Raw genomic sequence first — 22,680 nt, forward strand, 5'->3', positions numbered from 1 at the left:
AAGGAGTAGGAGCTTCCAAACAATTAGGTAGCATTTGTTTTTTTATTTGAAATCTGAATAAATTTGAATGTTTCTAAAATCTGAATGTATATGTTAGAATAATTTTTTTTTTTGGTCTGAGTGTAAGTAGTAAATTATATGTTTTTATAAATTCAAAACATTTTAAATCTAATATTTTTACACTTATGGCCTTGAAAGTGTTATATATACTTGAAGTTTAAATGGTATATATTTACAGTATTATCTAATACAATAGTTTGTATATGTTATAAATATTTATAAGGTAAGCATATGGTATATAATTTATGAAAAATAATCTTGATAACATTATTATTTACAATTTAACATAGTATTTATACATAAAAAAAAATTGTTATCCAATAACAAAGGAATATGTTTAAAATTTAAATTGAATGTAAGTTAAGTTTTTAATATTAAGTAACATTTGAGACGAGGAAATTATAATATGATATCTAATAGATGGGTAGGAAAAAAATACATTTAATGAGGATAGTTGTGAGAACAAAATTGATATTCTATTAAGACATTTTATCATTTAGATAAAAGTTAGAAAATTTTTATTTTTCCTATTGAGATAAAAATATCTTACAATAAGACTTTAAATACAAAAACAAACAACATTAAATATCAAAATATCTTAAACTAAGTCAAATTAAGATTTCAGACACAAAAATAAACAGCTCCTCAACAAACATTAGGTAGTTGGGGGACAAATAGCAAAAGCATCATCTCAAAAATAAAACCTAATTACCAAATAAAGATTTAATTAAAAATCTAATTTTCATAAACCCTAAAACTTATATTATGCCCCTTTATCAAATCCTTTACAACTCAAATTCCAACAAATCAAACTCTAACTTAACAAACCTAAACTCTAACCAAAATCCTAAATCAACCATCACAAAGCAAAGCTTTGAATCAAACCACACAAATAAGAAGCCAATAATTAAAATGCTAATAGTACACTCTAGTGCTACAACATTCTTGTCATTAGTTCATTTCATAGGTTAGCATTATAGTTTATCTCCTTCTATTATTTCTTTTCTCCTTTTCTTTAAGTTGAACATTGACGGAGTAAGAAAAACTTTACTAATTAAATAAAAAGACACTTACAATTGGAAGGGATATAACAAGTCTTACTACTTAAACGAATCATACTACAAAAATAAAAAAGAAAAGGGAACAAATATCATGGAAAACAAATACAAACTAGTTCAAACTCTTGCTCTGCTTTTGATTGATATTGTTGGAATATGATGATGAAAGTCTTTTATAAGGTCGGGTACTTGTGGTAGCATGCTTAGTAGAAGCATGAGCTTCTGTATACGAGACATAATTCCACCAAGAATGAGGGACTCAAATTAAAAAAAAATAAATGCATCAAACACACTAATCCCATAGGAGAGGGGTTCATCAGACCTATAATATTCCAATATGAGATTTTCATCATAAATTGCCTATCTGCTTATCTCGTCCTCAAGTAAATTCTAAATTGATCCGCAAAGTCTTCTTGCAAAGCCTCTTGTTTCTACTATTTCTTTACCACCGTCATGTCATTTCGCTCTACCTCAACCACCCAAATTTAGAGTTATTTTAGGTGAGAATTATTACGTATAGAGAAAAATATGGTATTAGAGATAAAGAAAAGAAAAATAAACGACAAATTGTGCCTGTTTTTATTTAATTTATTTTGGGTGTTCTTGTAAAAGTCTATTGTTTATAACGTGGGGAATTATTTTATTTTCGAAGTCAACTAACTGTCAACCAAAATTGCAACCGGAGGTAGGGGCAAATCGATAATAACTTGATCTTTTCCATCTAACTGCAATTATTCCTACCGCAGGGAGAGGATTGAAAATTACCCTTTAAACAAAATAAATTCTGAGGGTTTTAAACTCCCATCATTTTGCGAGTGAGCGCGCTGAGTTCTGTGGCGGCCTGTGGTTTCAGTTCTGTAGCGGAGCCTCCAGTTTCACCGTATTCTCCACTCATAGCCAATTACAGGTGCACACTTGTCCCTACATCATTCTCCCATAATTTTTGACAGATTTACGCTGGCACTAATTTTATGTTTCTAATCCGCAAGCATTTGTTCTCAAATCCGTTTTAAGTAAACTGATTTCGAACAATATAGCTTCAATTTCAAATTGAGCTTGTTCAAGCTTCTGTTTACTGCAAGAATCCGATTTGGTTCGTTATAGAAAGAGATGAAGTCGGATGCATCATTCGGGCTGGTGTTCTGATCTTTTATTTTTATTTTTATTTTTATTTTACATGTCTCTCAAATTGGTTCGTGTTGAGTTATGAATGGCCTGGAGTTTTAATTATTAGTTATATGTTCATTTATCTCATTGCATACACGGTCTTTTATCTTCATAATGTCACAGCGGTAAAGTACTGCCAAGTTGTTCAATATGGAGATTACAGCCAACAGTGAAGATGGATCGCTCATTCTCATAAAGCAAGGAGCTGAAGCTGTAAGTCAAGATATTATTAGCGCATTTAAGGTTCTGTTTGGGAATCGGCAATGGAATTGGGTTTTAGCTCTTTCACGCACAAGTGACAATAGCTGGCCTGATTCTTTTGCAGCTTCCCTTGCAGCTGCATCAGGTTTTTATTTTTTTTTATTTTTTCACCCTTTCTGATATTCAAATGTTCTTGCAGAGGGTTTTTGAGTCAACTTTTGTGGGAAGGAGGTGTGTTGTCAAGGAGCGTTTCTCAAAGAAATATAGGCATCCATCTCTGGATTCAAAAATCACTCTCAAACGCCTGAATGCGGTTGGTTCTTTAGATGATATGCCCATTTGTTATTTTATATCTATTTAAATATGATCTTTCTTCTCTGAGTTCTTCCCTAATAAAATCTTTGGAACAGGAGGCTAGGTGCATGACCAAAGCTAGAAGACTTGGAGTTTCAACTCCGGTGCTTTATGCTGTTGATCCTGTTCAGCATACACTGACATTTGAGTATGTCGAGGGTCCTTCTGTCAAAGATATATTCCTTGAATTTGGTTTGCATGGTATCATGGAAGAGCAGTTGGAGGATATTGCATTGCAGATTGGTAATGCAATTGCTAAATTACATGATGGGGGTCTCATTCATGGCGATTTGACCACATCAAACATGTTAATTAGGAGTGGCAAAAACCAGCTGGTCAGTCTTCTTCTTTTATTTTCTCTATCCCTTTGCTAATATTGTGATCTGTGAAGATGTTTCACAAACCGCCAATATCTTCTGTCAGGTCCTCATTGACTTTGGTTTGAGTTTCACATCAACCCTTCCAGAAGACAAAGCTGTTGACTTATATGTACTTGAGAGAGCCTTACTTTCGTTGCATTCTTCATGTGGTAATGTGGTAAGTCAGTAGATTCAGTTTAGATTATTTCACTGTGAGCTCTTCTCTGTTTCTTTCCTGAAAGAATTATCCTAATAATTTACAAATTTTAGAATGAAAACTTCTGGATATGTATAAATGATGCTATGTTCTTTTAGTTCATATTCCTTATTGATTTTGGAAAAGAAGACATGAAATATGAAGATTACTTGATGAAATTTTTGAGGAGGATTTGTTTGGGAATTTGTTAGATACAACAGTACCAAGCTCTTCACATGTTGATGTTCTGTATTGTTGGTTTGGAATGGTTCTCGAAATTGGTTGCAAAGAAAATAATATGAAATACAAATTGGTGCCCCCAAATGTTTTTGTGTGTGTGTAGATGGACCGGATACTTTCTGCATACAGGAAGTCATCAAAGCAATGGTCATCCACATTGAACAAGTTGGCTCAAGGTATGATTTTTCTCTTCAACTGTTTTTTTTTCTTCTTATTTTATTTTTGTATTTTTTCCCTCTGTTTTTTTCCTCATTTATTGTTTTCATATTGCATCTGTCTCAATTCTATTTCAGTGCGACAAAGGGGTCGAAAGCGCACCATGGTTGGATGAGCCTGTATGAATTATTTATTGTGGCAGGAGGAAGAGATGCTCATGGACTGATTAGTGTTACACTAAAGTTAATATTGTTATGCTGCTTTCATTAACATTTTCCAATTGTACGGTAAGGCATAATGCTTGGAGCTTTTGGTCTGCTAGTTCTGATGTATCTGTATCAGTGTAGGTGTTATCTTCAGGCCTGGTTGGGCGTAGTTGCATGTATATTTGATCCAATATTGGCATTCACAATAACAAATCAAATTAGCATTACTGCAAGTATAAGTTCATTTCCATCTCTTAACCTCCTGATACACCTACACTCTTATATCATACATGCAAGCAGGCCACAGTTTTCTATTGTGTTTTCTTGTTCATATTAATTTGTCATATTAATTTGAGGAAGTGCTCCCTTATCAAATTTGTTGAGAGTATGTCGACTGGTCGCCAAAAGAATGTTCTTGACGACTGAGTTTCCACAAGGAAACTGGTCTCTCATCCCTGCTTGTCAGATTTTGCGACAAAAAATTTGCCTCTGTCACCCTTAATGTCTACTTCTTTGACCATAGTTTTATGTCTTATTGTAAACCCTCAAATGGGGGATGGGTTTTCATGGGTGGGCACTTGGTTTGGATTTAAGCATTGAAGCCGATCAGTTGACCATAGTTTTATGTCTTATTGTAAACCCTCAAATGGGGGATGGGTTTTCATGGGTGGGCACTTGGTTTGGATTTAAGCATTGAAGCCGATCAGATTTAAAAATCAGTTAACCGGGGGGGGGGGGGGGGGGGGGGGCAAAAAAAAAAAAATCCCCAAAATTTGAAAAACCTGCTGCCTCCAAAACTCCTAACCTAACACTGGCGCTGCAGCCTGCAAACCTGCACCTCAAAATTTGATTTCTATTTTCCAGAGTCACTGCCCACGTTACCTACCCTCTGCCGTCTGCAACTTCATTCGCGCCGCGCGGAGCCGCTGCATCTCCCACTACCCTGCGCCGTGAAGGCGAAGCTGCTGCAAGTCCCTCTTCCTGTGACCGCGCTTCGAGGTTCCTCCGCTACCATTCTCCCTTAAAGCTCACACCATGGCAGTAAATTTAGTTGATTTCCCTTTCTTCTCTAGTGCTCTTGGTTGGTAATTAATAATAATTTTCTTTGATTAATATTCTTTATAAAAAAAAGTAAGAAAATGGTTTTCTTATGCGGTGATCTTACAAAACGCACATTTATTTTCATAATCCTAATGGCGTGTGAAAACCAAATCTTATACCAGCTGCAAAATTGGTTCATTATATCTGCTGTAAATGCAGCTCTATCTCCTTGTCTGCATCTGTTCCGCGTTCTGTTTTGTAACAAACTGTTTAATCAATGGATTCAAGAAGTTGAACTGCCTGTCTTCTTCATAGTTCCTGATACTGTTGATTTTATAAAATCGGTCCTGTTATTGATTTACGTTTCTGCCGTGCAACCTGAAATTTTAACCCGAACCGAATTGATTCGGGTTTACAATTCGAACCTTGACCCCTCTCAGAAACTTTGCTGCAGTATCAATGAATGCAATTGTAGATTGCTATCACCTGTCTCGGCGGGAGTTTTTGCTCTGCTCGAAAGCTCGTGTGTTTACGCCTTGCTTGTTTTAGATTTGGTTTGACTCACTGTCAAGGCTGGACCTTGCTTTCATTTTCCTACGGTTAAAATTTTACCCATCACCTTCAGCTTTTGGCATTTGTCCTATGTACCACGTGATGGGCACATGAAGAGACATGCCCCATTAACAACGGTAGAGTGGTCCATAGAAACAGCAATTGGCATAGAAGTATTTTTTTTTTTTTTAATTAGAATTGGCATAGAAGTTAGGAGCCGAATAAAAGCACTTACATCTCTCACTTTCTTTTGTCAAATTAGCGCTGCTGCAGGCTGCAAAAACATTTTCCATTTGGCCATTTTTTGGGAATGAATACGCTTCTGTTGCTAAGACTAAGAAAGCCAGTTACAAATTGAAATGAGTTACGATGTACGGTGTTCAAATTTCACATTAAATTTGTTTTCGCGAGGAAATGAAAAGTAGGCTTTCGCTTTCCTTTGCACCAACTTGGCTGGTCTATTCTATTCACTGAGACCATCGGTTAAAAAAGCTTCATACCCCTCACCAGCTCATAATAACAGCACAAATAAGGAGGAGAAATTCGAAAGCTTCAAATGAAAATGATGTACATGTGACGATCACATATATACATTACGATTTTATTTTTTTTTTTGGGTGTGATAATACACCAACCCAAAGGGTTTTTTTTTCCTTTTATTTATTTATTTTTGGTCATTTCAAATGGTCGGGACCCAGTTCGAATGCCTTTTCCACCTTTGGAGTCCAAAAATTTCCAATAGATTTCTATAGTGAAAATATTCTTCTAATGCAATTCATAAAGTTAAAAAAAAATTAAAAAAAATGAAGAAGCCCAGCCCTAGTTTCAAATAGCTATAAGCCTACAAGGACAGGGCCTGTCGTGGGTCCATGTTGGATTTCATTTCAATCATTCGTACAACTATCAAAGTCAAGTGCAGCCCGAATTATAAAGTTGTGGGTCCGGCTCCACCATCCAAACGGCCAACCGTTTTACGGCATTATTGTTTTAAACTCTTTCCAGCTCCCGCCATATCATCCATCGTCTTCGTTCCAAAAACATGATTAAATAAATAAATTAATTAATCAAATCACTTCTTCTCTGATGGATCACACGCTCCAAAACACACACGTAAAACTGTTAGCCTTCGATCTCCTTTCCCTTACGCCAACGCCAGACCCGGCCACATTCTCTCGCTCTGGTAAGCTCCTCTCACGTGCCGAAATCGTCGGCACAATCACCTCACGTGACCACAAACCCAGCAAATTCATCAAGTTCACGGTCGATGACGGCACGGGTTGTGTCCCATGCGTCCTCTGGCTTAACCATCTAACTTCTCTGTATCTCCCTCGGCGTGACCCATCAACTGTTCGATTAATTGCCGGCGTGGCTACTGATTTTGCCGCGAAGATCAAAATCGGTTTGGTGGCTAGAGTGCGGGGGAGGATCGCTAGTTATCGAGGCGACGTGCAGATTACGGTTTCCGATGTTGTGATTGAGAAAGACCCCAACATGGAAGTCTTGCATTGGTTGGATTGCTTGAGGTTGGCGCGCAAGCGTTATGACGTTGTTGTGAATAAATCTTAAGTAGTTGGCTTTTGCTGTTCAATTTACTGATATGGGTTTTTTTTTTTTTTTGTGTAATTACTGCCTGTCCATGTCCATGAATTTAATCATGCATGTTAATGATTTAAATGAAATTTCTCTTGAAATGTCCAGAAATTTAGAGGAGGGCCCCCATTGACTTTAAGCTCTTGATATTTCTGCATATCAAATCATGTGCTCAGTCTGTTAATTATCTTATAATACTTCTATAGTTTTATTATGTGTCGTGCAGCAGTTGTTACTTGAGAACATTGATTGCGAGTATCTGGTCCTTTTTTCATTAAGGTTATGGCGGTCACTAATCTATATTTTGGGGGATACTATTTAGAAGACGCATTCTACAAGTTTGTGTAATTGTTCGAGGAGCCCATTTGTGTGAAATGGATGGAATTTGCCCAACTGATATAATTATTAGTAACTTGCTGTGTATGATTGGGTAGCTGAGGAAAAGGGAAATTGAGCAGAGACAAGATCGGATATCAGATTGTTGCCATCAGAGGCTGGAAACGGCTTTCAGCCTGTTTTGGCTACAAATACCGCAAGTCGTGATCTATATATGTTAATGCAAACTAAAGAATATAATTACGTGACAAAATAGTCGTTGATATTGACTGAAGATTAGGCACTAATTACGTGACAAAATAGTCGTTGATATTGACTGAAGATTAGGCACTTAAAGAGATAATCTTATTGCTGAATATTCATTGTAGTAATAATGCTGAGTTTGGTAATGGCGCCGTCACAAAACAATGCAATTGATCCTCCTTTATTGCCAATCCGGATATTTGTACGCATTTAGAGTTTGTATTTTGCTGAATGCTATTTATGGCAGCCACATACATGATTGATCTCGAATGAGAATTTATGAGGAGGTTTCATGCGTGGGTACAAAACTGGAAATTAAAGATGTTCGCTATAGTTGGTGCTTGTCAATCATGGAGATGGGTGAGGCAGATCATTCGAAGACATTTGGACTTTATGAATTATTTTTAATGTGTATAAACCTTATCCTTGGCAATTATATGTGAAGTAAATGTACTTTCACTGACAGCAAATCAGTTCACTGCAGAACTGTAAATATTCCACTAATTTTTCATTTATATCTTATCAAAAAAAGACACAGATGGTACACCACTGAGTCTTGGTCTTTGGCAGCAATACTCAAGTTGGATATATTCTTAAGTCGCCTAATTATTTTCTAAACATTTGTCGCCTAATCAAGAAGAGTTAAAGAGTCGGTAAATTATTTGCTTTAGAAGCTTTAGGCATGGCTCTACTTGTATAATACATTTTCAGATGGAAATAGAGGGTCCCTCGAAATGACCAGTTATTTGATATGTGAAGAAGAAATATTAGTATGCTACCATATTCTCCTGCTGTAAGAAACATATCCAGACTGAGATGAGATGCCCTCTGTCGTTTCTCTGTCCTTTTGAAGATCTGGTTCTCCACCATCCATGTAGTAAATATATTCCCTGTAGTATTTCCCAGTTTTATTTCACTGGTTTCTCAATATGATTTCTCATAAATTGCCTTGATTATGGAGATTGCTAGATCAATGGGGGTCACTCTTGCTACTGGACAATATATTATAACATGAACATTACGTTAAAACAATAAATCCTTTGGTTAAAACCATCAACTATAATTCAAGAACATTCATGTTGTATCATAAAAAATTAATAACAGAATATGCAGAAGTGTACCTGAATTTATAGTAATTAATTACTCTCTATAGTCGTGTGGTTGGCCTTCCAAATCAATAAGTTCACCTAGAAAACCTTTTAAATTTCTCTGTGCTTTTTCTCTGACGATGAGATGTGGGGAAAAAATAAAATAATATGCGTGACCTGAGATCCATAACTATTTATATAGACGACTTTTCCTATTGTTTTTAAATATTCATATTTCAGCTTATTATAAAAATAGAAATTACCTAATATCTACACATTAGAAGTTCATATCTTAATAAATATATTAAAGCCTGTATTACCATAAACTTTAATATATCACTTTTAATTAAGATTAACCTTATATGTTAGTCGGCAACACATAATTATTTATATATAATCCCAATATTAAATTAAGAATCCAACAATTCAAAGAGACATAAATTTTTCAAATATTTTTTCAAGCTAAATAATCTTTCTTGACCTAATTATTTTTGTTTCCCTTGCACACACAAACATTCTAAATTTCATTATTAATAAGAAAATAACATTTTGATATAAGGTGCTGATAGGGATTATAGTGCATTAAACACGGTTGGTGTTGGTGATAATGCCCATGATCTAGCCAGATGGAACAAGGTTGGCTGAAGATAGACCTCACGATTTGATATGCAACCTGAAGGGTGATGAAACATGGCAAAAGAAATTTTAAAAAGTTAAGAAAGACAGTGACAAGATCTTTGCCCAGTCAATGAAAGCAGTAAGCAAATGAATCCCATTTTAATTTGATGAAGCGAAAGCAGACCACTCATCATTTTCATCGTCACTATGATGAACAAGTAAAGTTCCAACTTCCTTCCCTTGTGGGTGTGTTTTTGTACTATAACTACGTATTAATCTTGTAACTCGAACCGGAAATAGGTCCACTATTATTTTTGCCGCTTCCTTTTTTATGTAATCTAAGGACATCTCATCTCACATCCTCCATGTGGAGGCATATGGATTACTAGATTTCAGGATCTATAAATAATTGATGATGATGATGACACATTAAATGTAAAAAATGAAGGACAACCCAATGGCAATATCTTGCTAAGCTCTAAAAAAGTAGACGCATCAGACGGCTTATGTTGAAGTAATTTTGACCGTTTGATGTGTTGCACGTTGGATGAGAATGTGGGAATCCGATTTAGCATCCAGTTTTCTGATAATCAGACGGGCAGATAACACTCACCGTTCATCACAAGTGTGATTATTTACATGCGTATTTTATACCTATAAACATATATCACCAAATCAAGTACAGAAGAAGAGCGGATATTGACACCAGGCCGGGGGGATTTGAAAGGCTGGAAAAGCAAAAGAAAACTTAAATTCTCCTCTCTCCCAGGGAAGATACTTTGCCCAAAGGAGAAACTAAAGATCATCCTTTGACTGCCTTGTTTATATACTGGCTACAGTTTACAACTTCTCATTTAAATTTGAACATACATGGGCTACTTGCAAGACTTGCATAGAAGACGGGCGCATCACTTATTTATAGGTCGATGTGACAGTGTCACGCCATATGATACATTAGTTATGATATAAATGTTGTATTCTAATTCAGTATAAATAATAGATTTCGATCAAATTTCGAAAATTTCATATTGCTTTAATCACCGTGAGTTTTCTAATCTGAGTTTAGAATACTCAATGTAAACTGCCTAAATTCTTGACCTTTAATTTATTTATATGTATGTAATATGGAGTATAAATAATAGGATTATAATAAAAATTAAAGATTTTCAACAAAATTAAAGTGAAGAATACCATGCCAAACATCGTTGTATTTATTGTAGCTATATCTATTGATGGTCAATATTTTTTTGATGAGAATACAAGATAGGTATCACGAACCAAATCGAAGCTCTAAGACTGTTTCAATGGAAATCAAAATGGGTGCTAGCCACGTTGATCGAAAAGCAAAGCTGTTGTAGCCAGACAGCTATGCATTGAACAAGTCTTTTACAGGCTATGAATGGGCTAACAGTAATAGTGGAAGCTTCAACATTTTAGCAGTCGGCTGAGTCTTATTGCGTTTGTTAGGGGGATTCCCATTTGGGAGAAGAAGCCGAGGGTTGCCTTTGGAGCTTTTTTGCCGTCAGTTGTATTACTTTAATCCCTAAACAATTAAATTAATGCCTAATTGATTGCAAAGAGCCTTGAAATGTGAACAAAATTAAAATTAAAAACTTAGCTTGGGGAACCAGACACAGTCTCCCACGTGCGGCACGTGTAATAAGATTAGTCAATTAAGAAATCAAGCTGCCCGAAATGGGATTAGCTTAATCCAAGAAATTTTACTTTGTTTTAAGTTCTAATTTTAAATTAATTAAGTCGCTTGTTAGATTGTTACTCGAAACCCTAGGAGATGCCGAGATGGCGTGGGCGGTGGGTGTGCTCATCAGCTAGAACTGGGGACCTAACATGCCCTAACAAGATCCTACATTTATGTAAACAAGTAATTAATCCTTATTCTTTTTATAGGATGGCTCTCTCCAAGCACTATATTTACATTAACCCATGGAGTTTATTTGTAAACTACAAGGTTGCACGCACAATTGCTCTGATTCTCCTAGACATGGGTCTAGGTTGAGTCAAAAGGGTCTCAAAATTGGATTGCAGGGCCAACACATTGACTGCTAAAAAGCAACAAAATGAATGTTTTGAGGAGATTCATTGCGTCTAAAGTTGAACTTGTAAAATAAAACAAATGAACGATGCCAATCTCCCAAAACCCAACAATCAACTTGACATTCGATTGGAGAATCGGTTTCGATTTCTCTTCATACAAAAATTCTCTTTTATGTGTACCCCTATAAACCTATGCGGATCTCAAACCCCAGAAACCCACATTGAAGGAACAGTCTTGAGTCTTGACATTAAAAAAAGAAGTGAAGTTCGCTTCAGCGCATTGCCCTACAGATGTGCAAACAAAAATGTCCACATAAGTTTCTTAGCCGCCAAAAGAACAGACAACCGAAAGTTCATTTCACTCTAATGTATAATGTATTTTACTCTAAAATCATTTTTTCTCAAGCGAAGATAATTTAAGAAGGATTTAAAGCAACCAAACTCTCCAACAGAAGCGCTTATTTCCCCCCCCCCCCCCCCCCTCCAATTATTGTATTTTGCTTCCTCTTTAACTGCTCCTTTAATTTCCTTTTACTCATAGAAGACCAAATGGACTCATTGGGGGTACTGCTTGGGTACATCATCAAACCTAACACCGCTGACTATGTGATGAAGCAGCAGAACGGAACAAAGCCAGAGTCCAGAGAAGCAAACAACTTTAGAGAAAGAGACTCAGTGATAACAAATTAAAAATAATAATAAAGTAGAAAATAAAAATACTCAAACGAGAGGAGGGAATGGATCCGGGGAATGGAGTTGGGTGTGGGTGGGTGAGCAACATAACTAACCATACAAGTTACAGCCATGGCTCTTTATTTCATTTTACCCGCTAATCAACCCGCAACATTTTACCCGCATTGAGTTTGGGGGTAAAAAAAAAAAAAAAATAATAATAATAATAATAAAAAATAAATAAATAAATAATGCCTCAGAGGGACGGAGAGAGAGAAAGAGAGAGGCTCTTATTATTATTATTATTATTAATAAGCTCTCTCCAGCAGCACTTTATTCTCTTGAAATTGGATACTTTTGCTCTGTACCGGAACGAGGTTTTAATTTTATCAAATTAAAATATAAGACTAATACTATTGACTGCCATTACTATATAATCTCACAAGTCTAGCTCTATGCCCTTTTTCTTTTATGTGTAATATGTCCTACATTGTCCTGTTCTACTATCAGAATCTCATTGTCTTGCTTCCACGCATCAGTTGTAGACTTGTAGTCTTTCTTTCTTCATCATTTCCGTTTCAGTTCCCCTCGACTCAACAAACAAAAACACGTACTCAGTGAAAGAATACAAAAACGAACAAACCCAACTGGGCACTTTGCATTTTTTCTTTTTTTACCTTCGAAAAATAACTGTATAACGTGCCCAGAAACTAGAGATTGTCTTGGCTTCCTCAATTCTTTCCTGTTCATTCCTTGAGTCAACAAAATATTTTACTCATTTCGTGCTTAAAACCAGCACTCTTGGTTCTACCGAGAGAAAGGAAACAAACCCAGGAGTTGAAGTTAATTTTTTTTTTTAAAAAAAACTTGGCAGTTTGTTTTTAATTGCTGTTCTTGTTCGGTCGTCTTCATTCACATTCCCTTTCGAGAAAAATTAATCCAGCTGAAAAAAACAGCAGTTTGTTAATTACATCAGGATTAGCTGTATGAAGTTTTGAAACAATGAGAGATGGGAACTCCAAGAAAAGCAAGGTTTATTTGTCTTGATAAAATGCCAAAACTTCTCTGATATCCATTTACATTTTGTTATGAGATTACTGATTCTGTTTTTCTCTTCTTTTTTTGTTCCCTTCTTGAAGCTTTCGTGGCCAAAAACTCTGGTCAAAAAGTGGTTTAATATCAAGAACAGGGCAGAGGACTTTCAAGCAGATGATGATGATTATGAGGGTGATTAATTTGTCTATATCCTCTTCAATTTGGGTGGTTTAGGTGCCAATTTGGGTTCTGGGATTGTAAATTTGTAGCTTTCATATTTTGAAAAAAATAAAAAATGGGTTTTTTTTTACAACTAAGTTACTGGTGTTGGATTCTTCTAGACTGTGGGCACTTGCATTATTCAACATCTGCATGACCGCTTGTTTTGTACCGGAAATGTTTTGGTTTTTAATGGAAGAGGGAGTTTCTGCAGCCATCATGTGCAGCTCAAGATCTGCTATTTGTTTTCTTCTTCAACCTCAAATCTCGATTAATTGTTTTTATCCCAAAAAAAAAAAAATTGTTCATGGTGTTTGAGTATGCTGAGATTGATGGATGAAGAACAGCTTTAACCACTTTATGGTCTTTTTTTTCTTTTTCAGGTGGTGATGAAGATTGGGGAAACAACTTCGCTGAGAGAGAGGCATGCACTATCAAGAAAAGTAAAACAGGTTCAGCATCAGGCACCACCCACCCACTATTGCTTTGGACCACAACAAATATAAATTTACAAAAAAAAAAATTCTAAAATTTCTTTTGCTGCTGAAAGATTTAATATTTTTCCCCAATATATTTTTAAAAAAATTCTCTAATCTTTCACTTGGATGCACAGAGAGATCAAGCAGGAGGAGTTCTGATCGAGTTCGGCGAGGAAAGATTGACCATGAAGCCTCACAAGTTACGGACGTGAATAATTACAAGTATGCTGCATATGCTCTAGTCTTATTCTCCTGGACAATTTATATCATTGAAACAGCTGTTCTTAGTCCTTCTTTTTACTTTTCACGTGGGCACAGGATTTTTGTAGCTACATGGAATGTGGCTGGAAAATCCCCTCCAAGTTATTTGAATCTTGAAGATTGGCTTCAGACCTCACCACCTGCTGACATTTATGTTCTTGGGTATGCCCAATTAATCAAAAATTTTTTTTTCCTCACTCATTTGTTTGAACTCTGTGAACGTAAGTATAACAGAAGAAGCCTCATTCATCCCTTTGGCATTCAGGTTTCAAGAGATTGTTCCTTTAAATGCTGGTAATGTTTTGGGCACAGAAAACAATGGTCCTGCTAGAAAATGGCTAGCTCTTATTAGGAAGACACTAAATAGTCTTCCTGGCACTAGTGGTGGTTGCCATACTCCTTCCCCAACACCTGATCCCATTGTAGAATTAGACGCAGACTTTGAGGGCTCAACAAGACCGAAAGCCTCGTCTTTCTTTCATCGGCGGTCTTTCCAGTCCTTAAGCCGCAGCATGAGGATGGATAATGAAATGGCACTGTCACAACCCCAACTGGACAGACGGTTCAGCGTCTGCGATCGGGTGATCTTTGGACACAGGCCTAGCGATTATGACCCCAATTTCAGATGGGGTTCCTCTGATGATGAGAATGGTCCTGGTGATTCACCAGTCAACACACACTACTCACCAGTAACTTATAGCGGTTCCCTTTTCACGGAGGACAGAGATAGACCATGTGGCCCCTCAAGGTACTGTTTGGTTGCCAGTAAGCAAATGGTCGGAATATTTCTCACAGTATGGGTGAAAAGTGATTTAAGAGACAGTGTACGCAACATGAAAGTGTCATGTGTAGGCAGAGGATTGATGGGCTATCTTGGAAACAAGGTATATTTTTGCTTTTGTAAAAATTTTCTTCATTTTGACAGTGAAGCTATGGTGAACATTATTTATTTATTTATTCATATATCTATTTTTATACGGAGACATTCTTAGTCTATTTGATTTTCCAGGGTTCAATTTCAATTAGCATGTCATTGCACCAAACGAGCTTTTGCTTTATATGTAGTCATTTAACCTCTGGGCAAAAGGAGGGAGATGAACTAAGAAGAAATTCTGATGTTATGGAGATTATTAGAAAGACAAGATTTCCCAAGGTTCATGGCATAGGGGATGAGAACTCCCCTCAAACAATTCTAGAGCATGAGTACGGCCCTCATCCACTTGCATTAATTATTTTGCTGATTAATTCAGCATTCGGTGCTTTTTCTTTAAATTTTGTAAACAAAAAGCAATTCAAAACAAACTTTTAGCCTACTATTGCTCAATATTTAAAGTTCTGCTCATGTTGGTGCAGTCGAATCATCTGGCTTGGAGATTTAAATTATCGGATAGCTCTGTCATACCGCTTTGCAAAGGCTCTTGTTGAGATGCGCAACTGGAGGGCTTTGTTAGAGAATGACCAGGCATGTTCGTTAACTCCCATTAATTGGTTTTGATGATTACTTAAATGCTTGGATGTTAGTCCTTTTAATTGTCATCAGAATTGATGCCTATTCTTGAGCTCTTTCAAAAGTGGCTCTATCTGATGGTTTGATGGTTTTTCCATTTTGCAGCTTCGCATAGAGCAAAGAAAGGGCCATGTCTTTAATGGATGGAGTGAAGGGAAGATATATTTCCCTCCAACGTACAAGTATTCAAACAATTCAGATAGATATGCAGGGGAGGATAGGCACCCAAAGGAGAAACGGAGAACTCCTGCATGGTAATTTTGTCCCTATAAATGTTATCTTCTCACACAGTAAATCCTACCAGAAAATGGGACTGAATGAAAAATATAGATGAAACAAACAACTAATTGTATTTTTACTCTGTCTAGGTGTGATCGGATATTATGGTATGGAAGAGGCCTGCATCAGTTATCTTATGTTCGTGGCGAGTCGAGGTTCTCAGATCATAGACCAGTTTATAGCATATTCTTAGCAGAGGTTGAGTCCGTCAATCGTAGTCGAATCAAGAAAAGCATGAGTTGTTCCAGTGCCAGAATTGAGGTGGAAGAGCTCTTGCCACAGTCACATGGGTATTCCGAACTCAATTTATATTGAGAGATGATTTCTGGTGGACCCATGTTCTGTTATATTCTATTCTACCTGAGGCAACTGAAGTGGGACTAAATGCACTATTCTGTAAGTTAGCAATACACAAACATGAATCAGCTCCATGCTTTCGGCTACTAGCCTATTAAGTTTGATTTTTCTTGGACTGTTAACAGGATCCCAGAAATATCAATACAGAATCAATTGAAGAATATGCAATAAATTCAAGAATTAAATTCACTGCTGCTTGTCAGGTAGTTTTACCCATATCTTAAACAAGTTTAGCATCAGTGATGGACAAACCAGAAAAATAAAAAAGAACATGATGAATAAGACATTATTGGTGGATATTTTGCGATGTACACAATATAGCTTTCAAGCAATAGATTGGCTAGTCGGATTCAACTTATAAGCAGAAAACAGAATATGCACTGCGCATACTTTCATAAAGGGTAGCTGTAAATCATCTCTTGGTTCCTATTAAAATTTCCAGTTGATAAAATGTCTTGCTTCTGACTCCTAGCTTTGATCCCCATTTAGCAGGTTTACACTGCTCCAAAGGAGCTGTCTTGATTGCCACAGAGACGCCTAATTGCTCATAATCCAAAGCAGGGTTGGTTCTTCACCTCTTTCCTCTTTCCTCTCCTCTGTTTGCTTGTAGCTTTTCCTACTAAAATCCATTTGTCTTATTCTCTCCATTCCTTTTCCTTGTCACTACAGGTACATAATGTGATTTATTGTCCATATTTCTACCACACTGTAATTAGCAAATTCAACAATTCTAGTTTAAACCATGTGCTGGGGATCTTTGTAATCAGGTAAGAAATGACGACGTATGATCAGTCTGCTCTTCTTAATCAGTTAACATGGCTAGAGCATTTATAATGGTTGTTGATTGTTTGCTCTAAAATTAAAAGTACCGATTATGCTATCTTAGTTTTACATAGAATCATTAGACAAGTTGTTGGTTTGTAATGCATTGATCATTACTCCATGTAACTTGGTAAACAACTTAGTTGTTTGATAGATATTTCACTGCGGTTCTGCAGATAAATTCATCCAGTCCTGAAGAACCGAGGATCCTGCTCATGTAACTTACCAATTCTTTGCAGTAAATAGGAACTAGGAAGAAATATGACAGCAAAATAAGAGGGGAATCAAAATAGACCCTTTATTTTCTATTAATTTTAGCTTTGAGCTAATCAAGGAAGATGAACAAAAGAGTTGTGATGTGATGGAGACTCAGTGCTATTGAAAAAAATATATATATATTTCTGAATAATCTGAAGCTTTTTTTTTTGTTACTGTTACTGCTAATGATTTTACTGAAAAATAAAGCAAAGTGCTTGATTATCACCAATTTCATTTTACTATTTATAATCATCTATGTGCATTGTGCTTCTGAAAGTTAAAGAAAAAGCGAAGTAGAAGAACATGATAGCTTGCTCGTTCTTTTGAGATGTCTGACAGTTACCAGTTAGTCATTTTGTATGCTATTTTATTTTTCTCTGTGTTTCACTGGGCGCCAACAACCAAGCCTTTCCTAAAGACAATGACTGAATTTTTTTTTTTGGGGGGGTTAAAAGACAATGTTGCCCCAGTTAAAACCATCTCTGCAATTACTATCAACAGGATTTTCTGCTTGGGAGGCGTGTGTTATTTTGGCTTAATGGGTGTGAAAATTTGAAATGTTTCGGTGCTTTGGTAGCCCACTGTAGGAACTGTCAGAATTCAGGCGCAAGAAATTTATGAAAGTGATGTGCTGCTGCTGCTATTGCTTTTACTTTCCAAAAACACTCCGCTACTATATGTTACAGACAAATATGGTGCATTTATAATTGCTCTTCTCGGCATGCACCCAAAAGCCTAGTCATTGTTACCACGTACTTTTAAAAATTTTGTTGAAGTTAACTAATAAATGTTAATTAAATAAGAAAGGACAGAAAAAATAGAGAGATAAATAAACAGACTTCCAAGAGAGTTGCACATATTGATCGGATGGATTAAAATTAAATCTGAGTGCGAAATTGAATATTACCCCCAAGAGGTTGAAAAAAGATCCCAGGAAAAAAAAAAAAAAAAAAAAAAAAAGGGGGAAAGCAACCCGCGTAAATTAATAAAGGAAACGGCTTCTGTTCCAAAGACATGTCACCGTCGCTGTCTCTCCTTCTCTTGATGGTTTTCTGTGCCCCCCTGAGCTCTTCTCTCTCCTACTCGCAAGGGAAGCGCGTTTAGACATTTCATCTTAAGACAAAAAAAGAAAAGATGGTGTTATATTGCACGCGTTACCAGACAAAACGAAAAGGGTTTTGTGCGGTGCAGCACGTGTCGTGCGGCGATTGGATTGACTGTTTCCGATGGGAGATTTTTGGAGTAGTCAATAGTGTGTTTTTCCATTCATAGCCAATGGCATTTGGCAGCAAGTGGGCCCTAGCGCAACAAAAACTTTAACCGAACATTTTCTGCCATGTGGCAACTCTCTGCCCCGCTGAGCTTGTCTACCTGGATGCTTAATTTATTAATTATTTGACAAAGTGGATAAATTTCTTTTAATTCATATATTTAATGTAACTTATAATTAATAAAATCGAGATAAGAACATGACATTGCCCTCACTTGACTCACTAATTTATTATTTATTTTTAATCTTAGGAATTGCTTTAATTTATTATATCAATTTTTCTAGATTTTCTCTAATTTATTTTTGCTTCTAGTTGTACTGTGACTGTGCACAATTCAAAGTTTAAAAAAAAAAAAAACTATATAATTCATTTTCCAGATCACAGTCTTCGTGTTTGTTGCACGTTAGCTTTTCAAATCAATTTGGTTTTCTTATGAAACAGATAAGCGCTGGCAAATCAGTACTGTGGAAACAATGTGGATGGCAGGTATGAGATAGTTAGGATATTAGCAATTGAGACCGAGTAGAAAGATCTGTTCGATTTATTGCACGAATCTCTAAGAAACACACTGTAAAGATATGAGTGTGCACACCCACAGGCCACAGCTCGCAAGCAATGGAGTAAGGGGCTCTGTGATCTGATGAGATTCTGATCGGATCAGACGACCAAGATTTAAAACCACATCGACATGTCTGTACGTTTGCAAGTTGAGACTTGAGATGGAGAATCCCATAAAGCGAGCCTGGATCCGAACGGACGTGACTTTTTTGCATGGGGACCCGGGCATAGTCATGCTCTTCCATTAATTCCTTTGTATATGTAAGCACTATAGATTTTGCTCCTTTAATTGCAAGCAATACAGTATCTCTAATTTGTTTGTTTACCATACGAATTATTTATTGTAAATTTTCCAGTCACTTTCTTTTATGTGATCTAAATCACACAAGTTTCCTCTTTCTCTTTGGTGGTCACCGATCAGACATTCAGACTTGACTGTCTTCTCTTTTTATTCCAGTTTTACATATACATGCACCCAGCTGATGCATAAATTAAATCAGGAATAAAATTGTTCTAGTAACCCATTTCCTTCTAAGCACAGTAATTAAAGTGACGCCACGGGAAGCAAAACATTGCGACATAGTTCGGGCAAGCTTCACTAGTGTTTTTTTAATTGACTAATAATATGTTTGTAAAGGTTGATCCAGTTTCAATCTAGGACCAAATGCTTGTTTCCTTTGTCGTCGTTTCGTTTTGTTTCTTATAAGGGAACATTGATTTTGTTTGTACATTGAAAAATGATTACCATAGATTTGATTAGATGGGATGATGCGTCTCTTTTTATTATTTAAAGAGGTTGGCTTGTGATTTGATCAAATAGATTATGTTAAAAAAAATTGTGATAAAGACAGAAAATAGACAACTAAGGTAAGTTTAGAAAAGGTGAATCTATTGAATGGGGGCCTTTGGGTGGCCGGCCATTTCTAATACCCTTTTTAACGTGCCAGCTTTATTTGATACGTTGAATTCAATGGTCCCAAACTGGCTGATGATGCATGTGGGCTCAACCTGTTGAAGGCTAATTAAATTATTTATTAAAAATTAGCTTAATATTACTCAAGATCTGCGATTGTTCCCCATATGTAGAATGTGGTTGTTTATTTAAAAGATAATCTCTAAGAATTATTACAAATAACTTTTGTTTTATAATACATCTAGAACTAGTGATGTTTACTAAATATCTATTAACTCTGTCCCGATTGTTAGAACTTCCATATTACAAAAGTAGTGGATTAAAAATGATAATATCTTAATATATACCGAGGAGAACTAAAAATGGTTAAAGTAATTTGATATAAATTATCAACTTTTTCTTTTCAAATAGTAGTAAGATTTAGATCGGGTTTGCTTTGGTTAAGGTAATAGTAAAGGAGGAGACAGAAAATCCAAGTGGGGATGGGGATTGGCACATTGGTTTCTGTTAAATGAAGCAAACCAAATACAATTTATTTGCTTTAGAGAAGGTCACTAGTGCAGCTTCCAAGACAGATTTGATCTGATGAAGAAGCCAAAAAGAAAAGAGAATATGAAAGCTCCATATTGGCTTGCCTCCCAAAAAACTTAACCAGCCTAACTATTAATTTGACCACTGTCCAAGGTCATATGAGAAACTTGCAGTTAATTTCCAGCGTGAATCGAAACCTAGGTGCATGTAGTATAGCATATTTGGCCATGCACTGACGGCAAAAATGACTTAAACTTTTCTAGAGGTGAAATCTGAGCAAACCCATTACAAAAAGACACACCTATATGAGTTTTTATCCAGCGTTACTTTAGTGTTTGCTTGTGTCCTTGAAACTAGCTGCATGGCACGTACAGTTGCAGCCAAATTTGATGAGATACCCAGAATCTGCTGTTCCGTTCGTGCCTATGTTCCTATCTCCACAAGTTGCTATGACTAAAATATCCAAGCCGTTAGCCCATTACAAGTATGCTATGCCCATACTCCATGAAGGGGATCATAAACAACAATAAGAGCCAGCAGGTTTTGTTACTTACAATAGTTTAGTGCTTTTTTTTTTTAAATAAAAAATTGCATAGATGTTATTAGCCATTGACCATTTGTGATTCCAGAGATAAACTGACGGTAATTAGAACTAATGGAGGTCTTCATCAGTCGCCCTAAGTATTTTGGAAGTTGCTAGAGTTCAAGCTAGCCTGCTGATCCTCTAATTCACAATTCACATGCCGGGGGCTAGCTCCAAATCTGAAAACGATCGCTGGGGGCTATAAACAAGAATAAATGAAATGCATGCTTGCAGTACAACCAACCTAACCTAACCTAACATGGCTCAAGTATCATCGGTCCACATGGTTAAACGGTTAATCGTCCCCTAAAAATCTAGCATTAATATTATATTTAATATAACCGAAGGTCCATAATCTGCCGACTAATCAAAGACAACAAATATGAAATATATACATGGGGGAATTAATTATAATATATTACATATGCATATCAGATATATAATAACCACAACTTTTTATCTCTTACTGTTGTTAGTAGTAGGACTCACATGCATTGTAAGAGATAAGTTGCCTACTTAGGAGACCAACGTTCAACAATTATTCTGGAGTGGGTGGGACATTACGAAAGGGTTCCATCATGCACCAAATCTTCAATCAAATTACAATTTGTTACAACGAAAAAAACATTAATAGATTTGGCGTGTTTCTTCATTTTTTTTTTTTTGGTTGTTTATAAATAAATTACAAAATGCGTCAATATAAATGGCCTTTATTCAATCAGCGATGCAGGAATGCACCGAATTTGGCTTTTGGCAGGACGTGGGCAGTGAGTCAGCCACGTGTCGAAGTGTTATTTGATGATCAGATTCTCCGTCATATGACGTCAGCCTTGGACAACACGAGCTCACCTCTGAGTCATCCGTACCCGTCGCTTACGTTGATCTCTGACGACTGACGTGGCAGAGGGTTTCTTTACTTTCTACTGCACTAAATGGTTAAATGTGTAGTTTGACCAGTACCGGGCGAATTTAATGGCGCAGCCAGTTTGCTCCTCCAGGCTCCATCCATCTATACGGGCCCAGTTTGAATTTAAGACCCACTTCACTTCCTGCAATGCACTTTAAACTGAAGCACGCAAATGGCTTGTTCAGACCCGAACGTGCAGTGTTGGTTTAATGAAGATTAATTAATTGTCACATGCGGAACATAGTTTTGTGTAATGATATCGATGTGTGCAAACTTCTGCATGGAAGAATCAGTCTACAATTCCACATCCATGTCTAGTGTCTAGGGGTGAGTTGAAAACTTGAAAGCAATTCATTTCCTAATTGGTTCGCAATTCTGAGTTATGACGCGCGCTGTCATCTCGTCGCTTGAAGAATTGAAATAACAGAACACGACAATGCATCCACCGTCATCTCAGTAATTAGCAAAGCATGACGCACGCTTGAAAACTTATTTAGGTGAAGTAAAA

At 36.4% G+C, this 22,680-nt stretch overlaps 3 protein-coding genes across 5 annotated transcripts; all 3 read left to right on the forward strand.

Annotated features, from left to right (window-relative positions):
- The first annotated feature begins 1,924 nt into the window (after nt 1-1,924).
- LOC18047166 (EKC/KEOPS complex subunit bud32) lies at nt 1,925-4,385 on the forward strand. Its single transcript, XM_006443963.2, has 7 exons — nt 1,925-2,025; nt 2,409-2,498; nt 2,686-2,799; nt 2,897-3,175; nt 3,264-3,377; nt 3,739-3,811; nt 3,929-4,385. The coding sequence occupies exons 2-7, from the start codon at nt 2,436-2,438 to the stop codon at nt 3,964-3,966; spliced, it is 681 nt and encodes a 226-aa protein (XP_006444026.1). The 5' UTR covers nt 1,925-2,025; nt 2,409-2,435; the 3' UTR covers nt 3,967-4,385.
- Nucleotides 4,386-6,571: 2,186 nt separating this feature from the next.
- On the forward strand, nt 6,572-7,158 carry LOC18047167 (CST complex subunit STN1). The gene has a single exon (XM_006443966.2). The coding sequence runs from the start codon at nt 6,674-6,676 to the stop codon at nt 7,154-7,156; it is 483 nt and encodes a 160-aa protein (XP_006444029.1). The 5' UTR covers nt 6,572-6,673; the 3' UTR covers nt 7,157-7,158.
- A 5,488-nt stretch (nt 7,159-12,646) lies between these two features.
- On the forward strand, nt 12,647-17,517 carry LOC18047168 (type I inositol polyphosphate 5-phosphatase 4). 3 transcript variants are annotated; one of them, XM_024187734.1, is made up of 14 exons: nt 12,647-13,224; nt 13,332-13,419; nt 13,830-13,898; nt 14,060-14,147; nt 14,244-14,348; nt 14,452-15,070; nt 15,196-15,389; nt 15,540-15,648; nt 15,799-15,947; nt 16,062-16,368; nt 16,455-16,532; nt 16,819-16,891; nt 16,999-17,096; nt 17,328-17,517. In XM_024187734.1, exons 1-10 carry the CDS (start codon nt 13,195-13,197, stop codon nt 16,285-16,287), a joined length of 1,677 nt encoding a protein of 558 aa, XP_024043502.1. In that variant the 5' UTR covers nt 12,647-13,194; the 3' UTR covers nt 16,288-16,368; nt 16,455-16,532; nt 16,819-16,891; nt 16,999-17,096; nt 17,328-17,517. The 3 variants fall into 3 exon arrangements, with proteins under 3 accessions (XP_024043502.1, XP_006444030.1, XP_024043503.1); XM_006443967.2 differs by having other exon boundaries at nt 16,822-16,891; XM_024187735.1 differs by lacking the exon at nt 16,455-16,532 and having other exon boundaries at nt 16,822-16,891.
- Nucleotides 17,518-22,680: the final 5,163 nt, after the last annotated feature.

Source organism: Citrus clementina, unplaced genomic scaffold (genome assembly GCF_000493195.1).
Source record: "Citrus clementina cultivar Clemenules unplaced genomic scaffold, Citrus_clementina_v1.0 scaffold_3, whole genome shotgun sequence".
Taxonomy (NCBI): Eukaryota; Viridiplantae; Streptophyta; class Magnoliopsida; order Sapindales; family Rutaceae; genus Citrus; species Citrus x clementina.

Bases quoted from the DNA above. Each gene is read 5' to 3' on its own strand.
- LOC18047166 (XM_006443963.2), top strand. From the start codon at position 2,436: ATGGAGATTACAGCCAACAGTGAAGATGGATCGCTCATTCTCATAAAG. The intron at 2,800-2,896 runs GTTGGTTCTTTA...TCTTTGGAACAG, and splicing joins CTCTCAAACGCCTGAATGCG to GAGGCTAGGTGCATGACCAA. The intron at 3,176-3,263 runs GTCAGTCTTCTT...ATCTTCTGTCAG, and splicing joins GGAGTGGCAAAAACCAGCTG to GTCCTCATTGACTTTGGTTT.
- LOC18047167 (XM_006443966.2), top strand. From the start codon at position 6,674: ATGGATCACACGCTCCAAAACACACACGTAAAACTGTTAGCCTTCGAT.
- LOC18047168 (XM_024187734.1), top strand. From the start codon at position 13,195: ATGAGAGATGGGAACTCCAAGAAAAGCAAG. The intron at 13,420-13,829 runs GTGATTAATTTG...TTTCTTTTTCAG, and splicing joins AGATGATGATGATTATGAGG to GTGGTGATGAAGATTGGGGA. The intron at 15,390-15,539 runs GTACGGCCCTCA...ATGTTGGTGCAG, and splicing joins CAAACAATTCTAGAGCATGA to TCGAATCATCTGGCTTGGAG.